The 11,434-nt window shown below is 40.5% G+C and overlaps 1 protein-coding gene across 1 annotated transcript in view; it reads left to right on the top strand.

Moving 5' to 3' along the window:
• Window positions 1–1,234: 1,234 nt before the first annotated feature.
• Window positions 1,235–11,434, top strand: part of LOC118777393 (zinc finger protein GLIS3-like) — a gene marked incomplete at its 3' end in the record, with an annotated part of 76,245 nt that continues 66,045 nt past the window's right edge. Inside the window, exons 1-4 of the mRNA XM_036528230.1 lie at window positions 1,235–1,327; window positions 4,116–4,170; window positions 8,247–8,445; window positions 8,893–10,066. Coding sequence (XP_036384123.1) covers window positions 1,235–1,327; window positions 4,116–4,170; window positions 8,247–8,445; window positions 8,893–10,066 — 1,521 coding nt within the window. The remainder of the gene's footprint in view (window positions 1,328–4,115; window positions 4,171–8,246; window positions 8,446–8,892; window positions 10,067–11,434) is intronic.

Below are 11,434 nucleotides of genomic sequence, written 5' to 3'. Positions count from 1 at the left end.
GTCAAAAGACCAGCGAAGCATTGCTATTGTAAATGATTGCCAGCTACATACCTGCTGGAGGCTATTGTATTCTCATAAATTTGCAATGGGAAAATACATAGAAACATTTCAACTGTTATTAATCTGAGGGCGCATTGATCAAAGGACATAGTGAGGTTCAAAGAATTTTCTAATAGGCCTACTCGCCATGTAATGTATGATTATTCATTATCTGTTTTCAAAGATACTGAAAATATAAACGTTTAAGGATAGAGTGAGCTGTAGAAAGCTCTGTCTTTAAGGTTCCACAAATCATAACCACGTACCCATTAACACAAAAATTCTGTACTTAAACCATTCCAAGTGTGCTATTATTGATATTAATTTTCCCCACACCGTTCTCTGCGTTAGTTCTGTTGCAGGTTGGTGTGATAACACCTATGAAAACTTCAACAGTAAAGAACCTCACCATTAAAAACAGTCCAAAACATCCCCACTATCAAAAAAATTGAAATTCTTAATAGCTTTTTGGATCCTTTTGAAATATTCAAAAATTGAAAAAATATTTACTTTATATTTCTGAAACAAACACCACATTGGTGAATTGGCTTGACTTTGAATTGACTTCAAAGTTGACTGTTTATTCCATCACATACATTTTTGGATGTGTGAATCTATTTCAAAGTAGACATGAGTAAAGCAATGATTAAAACACTTTTTAATTTCAATGTTGGGTAAAATGCATTCTTTTCTTAGTTTTATAATAGATGTAAATTAGATTGTGTATTACAGATGTTAAAGGTGTGTGTCTTGGCTAGTGTCAGATGGTTCTGCATAGTGTTCTTTTTACAGGATCTAATGCTATCTCAAAAGCTAAAAACACTCAACTACTGTTTGTCTGGGCACAGGTTACATACTTTTGGTTACATACTTTGCTGAATCTGTGCCAGTGAACATTATGTGTACAGTATGTGATAAAATTTATTGAGTTTGGGTCAGTGTGTCAATTAGTTTTGGTTCATATATTTTAATGTTAATGTTGATGAATACACCTGTACATTTGTGTCATACAGATGCATACCTTCTGTCAGCACAAAGAAGCTGTTTGAAGGTCAGTGTGGCTCCCATATTTTTATCTATATGTGTAAATAGGTAACTGAAGAGCTGATGCATGTAGGATCCAAAAGAAAATGCATTTGTAGCCCCGTCCCACTCAGACTGCCTGTACATCCCAGTGAGAGCACTCACAGCTAAGATGAATGGGAAGACCTTCAACCTCATGGTCTCCCCCACCAGTGTGCCCCCATCTGTGGGCATGATCACTGGACAGCAGGTGCCCCCCATCAGGGTGCGTGAATGTACTCCCTGCTCAACTTCTCATCATGGGACATCCAACCCAACCACTGGTGGCATCAGTGCCAGCAGCAGCATGGCGATGCCCTTTGGCTCTGGGACATATTGTGAGAATCCTGTCTTGCTGCCTGCCCTTAGTCTGCGGAGAAAGGCATTGACCAGTGCAAACGAACAGAACAGGCTCAGCATCCTGCCATTACTAGGAAAACAAGCACCCTCTCATCTTGTTCCAGCCATATCTTGCAGCAGTCTGGAGCTCCAAACAAATTTAACAGACAGTAGTGCCATGGGTAAGTCAACATTAAGTAATCAATTTGGCAACCTAGGCAACACAATACAAAATTGTATTATTAATGATACAAATTAACAATACAAGTGTAACAACTGTGTTCTTACTTTAAAGCTTTTTTGAAAGCATCTGTACTTTTTGTGCAAAAGATACAAGTCACTCATGATTGTAAAGGCTGGTTGTAATGTTTTATATGAGTTGTTTGAAATTGTGTCAAATGACAATCCAACATGTATTTTTTATTTATAGAGTTGTTAAATAAATAAATTACAATTAGTCTCAGAACATTGTCCAAATTTAAAGACAGCATCGTAACAATGCTACTAATAAATTTTACAACTTAACATATACAGATGAAAACATATTTCAGAACACACTTTAACACTATGTTACTAAGTTGTAAGGGCAATGACACAATAAATATATACAGATAAACTTGATTAATATCTAAGTATTATTAAAAGTATTATTACCTCTTGATTTTTACTTTCAAAACAACTAACCACTCACCACTGGATTCAATGTTGCATCAACTCTTAATATCAATGGAAACCCTACAGTTTAGCTAATTAAGTATTTTGCATTTTATGTCTACCTTTTACCTGTTATGGGACAAAAGGTTTGGGACATAAGGCCACAATGATCCTTGTTTAAAAAGAAATGGAAATCCAGCTATAATGTTACCCAATTGAACAAGGATTTGGTACCCTTAACAGATCAGTCCTCAAAACTAAAGTAATTGGAACCCGGCTCTGTGTGTCTACCCTGCAACAGACTTTTGAAGGCCTGTTGAAGACCTGATAGTGCTGTTTTCCTCCTGTCCAACAGCTCCGCTAATTTACATACTTCACTTCACCTCTGTATCACCCCACCAGCTCCTGCCATGTCTCTTCCTAGCCCTTTATCTCATATTTATTGATATTTAACCAAGCAGAAAGCTTGCTCCTAAATGAACCATGGAGGTAAAAGAGAAAAACTCATTTGTAATTAACAGAGCAGAAAGTGTCCCTGAGCATTACAGGTCTGTTGTGTGAATCCCATGAGTATTCATCTGTTTCTTTCAAAACAGGAAAAAACAATATTTGTGTTTGAAATCTGATAAAGACAACTGCTTCAAGAGTGCTTTCAAACAGATCAGACTGTTCCGATCTGTTATAAAGTGACATGATGCATAATCTCCCTGTACCACTGAATCAGTCAACCTAGTGTTCTACTGTGCCAGTGTAATGAGTGTGCCACATGATATCATAGTAAGGTGAAGAGAGGAACTTTACAGTTTTTCTCAATTGATATGACACTTCTGCAAACTGAAGTCCATGCTGACTAGTCTTAATAATTGTTGCTAAACGAACAGGAAATTTAACACAAATCTAAACACATTTTTACCAAGCACCTCAAAGAAACCTCTACATTTAAGTTCAAAATACAGGTGTGGGTGGGAGCATCCAATTAATGTGTAACATTTTGATATTTCGTCAGGTAGTTCCTTGTGTGTTAATAGAGCAGGACTGCTTTCCTTTTCTTTTGTTCCAATAAGTTGCTTCAACCAATAAGAAACTGTAGGCAACTTAACTGTTTTCGGCAACACGCACAACCCACAGTTAGCCTATAACAACAGGAATAGCATCACATATCAGTGTCTGATTTCAATGTTACTGAGTGTTTTGTTTCAACTGTATTTGTATGGTGTTACTAGTGTAGAGAGTTTGTTTTCCTAACATTCACATTCTGGAATGTGTGCTTTCCCATCAGAGAAGAAAATGGCTTTTGAATTTAGGGAGTTTGTTGTAATTCAAGCTAGTGAGAAGATTGATGATTGTTCTAAAGCAAATGTGTTTGAGATTGCAGATTATAAATAATATGTAGTATTATCATACCATTTTACCTGTAGACTCTTAAAATCTGGTGATCATTTTTAGCTGTTGAACAACATATACTGCAGGTTAGAACTAAAAAGTTTGCTTTATCAGAAAAAAAACTGTTTAATTAGCAAAGGGGATAGAGAGAGGAAGAATTTGGAATGGGACAAATTTTGAGCATGAGATTTTAGCATTGAAAAGGGCTGTAAAATAAGGGAATGGAAATGGAGGTAAGTGCATATGAGGGAGCTAGAATTAGGTGAGAGCACGCATGCAGCCCCGTCTACTAGTTTTCATGCAAGTGGGTGTATCAGAATACCCCCTTTTATGGGCACACAATGGGCATATTCTGCCTTACTTGCCAATTCAACTATTTAAAGACTGTACCATCTTATTCCAGAAATATGTAGGGAAAAGAATAGAAATTATACCACAGGACGGCTACATTTTTAGGAGATAAATTTATTAATATAAATATATATTATATACATTAACATTTAGGAATTTATATATGAATTTAAAATATGGCTTCCTGATGATCTTGCTGCCTATTTGAATGAAAAAGGTGCTGTTGGTTAGTCATTCTGCAGTTTTGGATGCACATGTGCTTACTCAAAATGGTGGTTTTTTGGCAGTTCTATGAAGATATTAAGTTTGAGTCCAAAGGCAAGAGTGAGGATTACTACCAATGTGAGCATTGAGCCCTGGACTTGATGAGGAAATGGAGACAGCAAAATGTTATAGTTCCTAAGGAGTGGAACATTACAGAAGAAATAATGGTTCCATTAGTGTAGCAGAGACAAATCCCTAACTCATCTTATGATAGCAGATCATCTGGGGCTTACTATAGCATATGACCAAGTTCTGAAACTTCTTTGGTCTGGGTTGAAAAGTTATTTAGCATTTTATTGTCAGCCTTGTTGGCTAACTTAATGTGAAACGTAATCAGAATGTGGATGTCGCCCTTTTGTAGCTTATTCCCTTAAGTAGAGTCATTTGGATTGTGCTGGCCCTTTGCTGAGAACCAGTGATGGTAATCATTCACTTACAATTATGTACACATCTATCAGGTTACCTGAAGCTGTCCCTTAAGGAAGTTACAGCTCAGTTCATAGTCAAAGCCTTTGTCAAGTTCTTCTCTATGTTTTAGGCTTCTTAAGGCTATCTAAACTTCATGTTTAGAATTTTCTGACAGATATTGCGATTTGATTTGCGATATCATTTTTTAAAGTCAAGCTTCAGTTAAATATTCACTGTGTAATAGATTTAAAATGTGATGGAACATTACCATATGAGATGCCATCAAAATATTAACTGCTCTATATGCTAATGCAAGGATGAGAACTTAAAGATATGAATTGCTGCCAACATGTATTTATTACATTTTTTATAATTGGTATAGAATATAGAACAATTGAACATAGAATAATTATCACAAAAGCTGTGACAGTGTTAAGTTAAATAATTACAGTAATAACAATTAAAAAAAAAAATTCCAATAAGAAAATAATAGGACCTTTCTGTAAACAATCTCTGACATTGAAATAGGTAGGTCATTCACTTATGGCTCAGGAGGAGCATCTAAATATTGTACAATCTGTAACCAATAGAACATTATTTACTGATATCCAGCATTTAGCTTATAAATTGACAAACCATAGAATAATTATCAAAAAAGCGATCACTAAATTATAAATGTTACACAAGGCTTTTTTTCAAGGCTGCCACTATAGGGATAAAATGCAGAGCAAATAAAAGGGAATTCCATATCTTTTATCCAGTGTTCGGAGGAGTTTTTGAAACCCATCTTTGGTCACGGTGTTAACCCTTTCACACGTAACTTGTTTTATGCTATTTAGCGCGTGTATTAGGTTACGTGGTTCATTATGCTTTCATTAGCGTTATTAGGCTTCTCATAGTTTCACCGCCACATTTGCTATCTTTTTTTTGTGTTAATTCGCTGTTTTCTCAAAGCTAGAATTTTTCCAATCTCATGTTCTAATCGCACCGGTTTCAGCATACCCGCTAAACGGCTAATCACACCGGTGTGACTGTATGCACGAAAGGGTTAATAGCAAGGGTGTAGGAGGGAGTTTGATATTGAAGAATAAAACAATATCAGGATGGCTTGAAATAAGAAGGTAGGCACGTGTAAACACCAATTAAGTGCTTTCAAGAAGAGCTGCACACCTCTGTTACTACTAAGCTCAACTGGACATAGGAGATGCACATCTGGGGCAGAGTTTGCCCAACATGAAGGTGTGTCACCCAACATTAGGATGTGTCTCATTAGGCCTATATATAAGAAGAGTTATGTTCCTTGTGGAGACAGAAAATGTATGACACTAATTCATATAACCAAAAGTCACACTTTGATGTAATGAATGGTGCATGCCATTGTCTTCATGCCACAGCTGAAGACAAATATACACACTCCCCTCACTGTATAGCCAGGGAAAACAGACATTGATGAAAATCTGTGGCCTTGAACAACAGGAAAGCATGGAAGTGCAGTACATACTGTGTGTACGCTTTTTGTTTAGCTTAATTAAACATTTATTCGACTGCAGTTTCTAACACCTGTTGGTCACATAATTCTCCCACCGGTATTACTAGCTAGCTAGCTGATACGAACTTTACCTCAGCAATAGGCCTATGTCAGTGGCAAAACAGCTGGCTAGCTAACGTTAGCTTGTTAATTAACAATTACCAATAAAAAAGTAGCCCAGGCCAGAATACTTCCTACGTCCTTGATTTGCAAAGGCGGTTACCTCGTGTTTTTAGCCCAGCGCTTTTTAAACGACTGTTGTAGCTAGCTGAGTCGTCCCAGTTAATCTGTGTCAACAAGCGGGAGCCATGAGTTATCTTCGAAAATAAAAACCTGTTTAATGTCTCTACTGTGCTTGCGGTCATCGTTCATTAATGAATTCAACATATCCGGAAATCATATTTATTTAACGTACAGTAGTTTTAATAGTACAGAAACTAGCTAGCAAATAGCCTAGGCTAGAATTGCTGCTGCCAAATTATTCAAAAGATGACTAACGTGAAACTGGTCACTAAATAAATCAACACACGCCTATCACTATCATTTTTTTCTTTTCCCGGAGAGCGAGTACATGTTTAAGGCTTAGGTTCAAGTTGATTGTGCTTGTGTGTTTTTGATAATGATGCAGTCAGTAAAACTGGCACGCTCACAAAACGTGACCAGAAAGAACGATATTCCCTTTCCAAAGTAAACTTTTATTCTAAATTTGCTGGTTGTTGTGACACGACTACAAATAATGATTTTACTCATTTAGAGAAATTAATTTATTGGGGAACTAGTTGGGGGGGGGGGGGGGGGGGGGGGGGGGGTTATTCATTGCCTCACGGTGCCTTCGTGAGCTCTATTCATACGGAGTAAAACAGTCGCAAATGACTCTGAAATAGTAGTTTGTTCACTAGACTGGGCTAGAGCATCACTAGTTTGACTTGACTTTTTGGCCGTACATTCGTCAGCTGCCTCTGGGGGGTTTTCAAGTGCTGACATAGGTTTGTGGTGTTGTCTCGTGACGTGGCGACTGTTCCACGACAGGACTTGCACAATACCTTCTTTTGGTGCACATCTGTCGTCTCAAACCCGAAAAACTCCCATACCACCGAAGTGCTGCTTTTCTTTAACTTTAAAACGTTTTCCGCACCACGAATGTAACGTTTTCCTTAGGTTTCACGTGTTTGTTGGTGGGCGTATACGCAGTCACTTCGGGCCACTTCTGATTGGTGAGCATGACTGGTACGGGAGGAGCACGGCACTTCTGATTGGTGAGCATGACTGTCACACAAGGAGGATGGCATGAATTTGTAAAACCATTGACATGACAGTTTAAACCCTGGGTCAGGCGCGCTGCATAACGTGTATCCTAAATCGCAGCCTTTGCAATTTGCTAATCACATTGTTTCAAATCACGATTTCGACTTGAAATCAACTAATCGTTCAGCCCTAGTATATATCACCCGAAGTTGTGATGCTGTGAATGTACTGTTGTGAATTTGAGGACTGGGATGTGAGGAAGTTTCCTTGACGATGTTTTCAATGAGAGTGGTGGTTTCAGTTGGGTTTTAGCCCATCAAATTTGGCCTTGGTCATACTGTCCATGGCCATTGAAACTTCTTAAAGAAAAGTTGCTGGCTGACAATATACCTGCTAACCTGCTTGACTATATGAACAAATTTTGGTTTAGCCTTACCGCAACCTGTGAGGTGGCACAGACTAACCTGGAGAGTTCATCTGGAGCTCTTCCCCATGTTTTTTTTAATCCCAGTCCAGATGAATTCTGAGACCAAAGCAATTGTTACCCTCTTCCATGGATGCGTAATTGTATTGATCAGGCTAGACCAACTAAAATTCTTAATAACTTTGACCTCCTAAAAGGGTATTGGCAAGTTAGCACACCACCTCTTGTTGAGCATGGGAATTTCAGTAGTAGATTAATCATGTACAGCGGTAGACTTAATTGTGTCTATCTGTTATAATCTTGTAAATCACGAATAATTATCTATATCCAGGAAGGTGTACAGTGGAAAGTCTGGCGATTGTGCACAAAATGTTCTACTATGCACAGTATACCTTTGTCTTTTCTTAGTGTGAACTGTAATTCGCAAAATCTGGAGATCTGTTGAACTTCCATAAAACTTTTTCAAGAGAGGCTGTGAAGGTACTCTTGGATCACAGCACCTGATCTTTGACCTCACAAGGAAACCCTTGATTCCTCCTCTCTCTGCAGGTAACTCTGTTTCCGGGCCTTGCTGTGGGATGTTGGGGCGACATGGACATTCAAATCTGATGGTGACCAACAGACCCATGGCTGTGCAGAGCATCGGCTCTGTCTCCTCACAGTCTGTCAAAGCGAATATCCTATCTCCTCATGCCCCACACTGCCTCCCACACACAGCTGACTTTGCCGGGCCCTACACTGATGCCAGGTCAGCTCACTATCACTGCTATATCACTATAGCATACTTAAATCTTTATTTCCTCAGCCAAGGAAAGACTAAGGAATGTGTCTAAGGAATTTCAAATATGGAGAAGGGTATTGAGTGTGATCAGTGAAATGACCAGTCAACCTGTGAAGTGCACGCTATTCTGACCTCTGTGCTGCAAAACAAACAGAAAGGCATTCCTGTTGCTCTAGACAGAAATATAAGGAGTGACTTCATCTAAACATTCCTTCACTTTTCTTTACTCCCACTATCTACCCTCCTAATCCAATACACTGGGATGTATTCATTTACTCCTATGTCCCAGGTCCCTAAAAATCCAGTGAGCATTTGAATTACACACTGAAAGGATACACTGTGGATATATTATGTCCTGTTTAATCTGCAGTACCTGTTCCAAGTTGAAACCGCTGCATGTTTTTGTGGCCGTAGGTCTCTACTTTCAAGAGAGTCCCTGGCTTCTACAACCCTCAGCCTTGCGGAGAGTCAGGCAGCATGGAGCAGCAGGCAGGAGTGGCCCTTTGGATATTGTGTGCTGCCTCCCCTGCCTCCTCAGCAAGACTCCATCCGAGGAAGTGAGGGGGTGGACTTGCTGAGCCTTCCTCCTGGAACCGCCAGGTCTGGAGCCACCACCACCTCTAACTCTGCTTCCCTGCCCTCTTTCCTATTTGGGGGTGACACAGCCAGCTGCACACAGCTCCCAAGCCCTTGCCACTCGGCCCACTCCAAAAAAAGGGCACTTTCCGTGTCACCTTTATCTGATGGTATGGGTATTGATTTCAACTCAGTTATCCGCACATCCCCGACATCACTAGTAGCCTACATTAATGGCTCTTGCAACTCCCCAGCCTCATACCCTGTGGTCTCACCTATGCAGTCTGAAGTGTATGGGCACTTCCTTGGTGTGAGGGGCAGCTGTATCCCTCTGGCGAACCCTGGCCATCTTAGTCCCTGCCCCCCCAGCTTGTCTGAGACCATGCTGGTCCTACATCCCTCCAGTGAGCACCATCCTGAAACTGAGTGCTCCCGCATGCAGCATCTGGAACTGAAGGGGGCGCTGGAGAGCAGTGTACAGTTGGTCAACATGGTGGTTCAGCGGCAGAGCAGGGCTCTGCCACCACTTGCAGAGTGCAGGCATCCTGTTCTCAGTGGCTTGCCTCCATCTTCACCACATCAACTGGAGCTGGCCATTGTCAGGACACCCACCCCTCCCCATGACCCACTACCACCTTACCACTCCCACCAGTACTTACCAAGATCTGAAAGTGACTTTCTGGGGCACTCCCAAATGCATTTACCCAGCCTGCCCCTACATCCTTGCCACAGTTCCCTTCCCATGCATCCGTGCCCCATACTGGAGGAGGAGGGGGAACCGGAAGATCCCAGTAAAGGGCACTGCTGCCGCTGGGTGGACTGCAGTGCTACTTATGACCAGCAAGAGGAGCTAGTTAGACATATTGAAAAGCTGCATGTTGACCAGCGCAAGGGCGATGACTTCACTTGTTTCTGGGCCGGGTGTCCACGCAAGTGCAAGCCTTTTAACGCCCGCTACAAGCTTCTTATCCACATGAGGGTCCACTCCGGTGAGAAGCCCAACAAGTGCACGGTATGCAGGGTGTCACTATATGAGGATAGTGGGGTGTTCATATGTATCTTTGTTGTGATGTGATATTATGAAACACAATTTAGTTTTTCATTCCTCTTAAGCAAAAACTGTTGAGCAGAAAATCACAACATTTCAAATCAATTCAGTCAATTGGCTCAACATAAGCTCTATGTATTTCCATGTGTGTTATCATCAGGAATGTAACAGTGCTTTTAAAACTCATGCCTGTGTTTTTTTGTGGTGCCATAGGCATTTACTTACGTACATACATATATAGCTACACGTATTAAGTATTGTTGCTTTGCTAGCTCAGATCAATGCTGATGCAAAAAAAAATTCTGTGGTTCTAAAACCAACATTGTTTGAAAACGGTACCAGTGTTAAAAACATCTCTCATTACATTAAATATATTTAACAGACACTCCTATCCAGAGCAAATTCTAGCACAATAGAACATAAGTTATTGAAGTTAAATGAGCACAGTGTTAGACCTACCACAAGTTAACTTCTAACTAGGTATTGGATTTGGAAAGCAATGGAAGTCAAATATACTATGATACATCAGTCAATAGAACACAGAATCCAAAATACATCACAGTACTACATGTAAAATAAATATCAAATAGTAGAGGTAGCATCAAATACTAGAGGTAGCAGGTGTTGGGGGGGGGGGGGTGGAGCTAAGATGCAGTCTGAAGAGGTGGGTCTTCAGTCTGCATTGGAAAGATGACCAGTGATTCTGCTGAGAGGACCATTACAGACAGGGATTGTGTCTGAGAGGAGCGACCCTGTCGGGATGGGACAGTCAGTTGCCCCATGGTTTCAGAGCGTAGAGATCTGGGCTGTACATATGGTTTGGAGACTGATCGTAGGTATGAGGGTGCTGTCCCAGTCACTGTCTTGTATGCTAGCACCAAGGTTTTGAACCTGATGCAAGCACTAACAGGAAGCCAAGGAAGTGAGGTGAGGAGGAGAGTCACTTGACTACATTTATGGAGATTGTAGACAAGTCATGCAGCTCCATTCTGGATTAGTTGTAGGGGTTTGATTGCACAAACAAAGAGGGAGTTACAGTAGTGCAGGCATGAGAGGACCAGGGCCTGAACTAGGAGCTCATGGGATCTCCAGCCCCACGCTGGAAATCCGGCGTGCAGAGAATCAAGACTGAGGAGTGGGAGGAAGCTCAGGTTAATTGAAGAGTCTCAGTAATGGAGAATAAGGCAGTCTCTGTGGAATCACCAGCTCTGAAGCCAGACTGAAAAGGGTCAAGAAGGTTGTTCTAGGAGAAAAGGAGAATAGCTGGTTATCCACAGTTTGTTCAAGTGTTTTAGACAAAAAGGGAAGGAGAGAGACTGGTCAATAGTTCTG

The sequence above is a fragment of the Megalops cyprinoides genome, chromosome 5 (assembly GCF_013368585.1).
Source record: "Megalops cyprinoides isolate fMegCyp1 chromosome 5, fMegCyp1.pri, whole genome shotgun sequence".
NCBI classification, from domain to species: domain Eukaryota; kingdom Metazoa; phylum Chordata; class Actinopteri; order Elopiformes; family Megalopidae; genus Megalops; species Megalops cyprinoides.
This window is presented reverse-complemented; position numbering and strand designations above follow the sequence as displayed.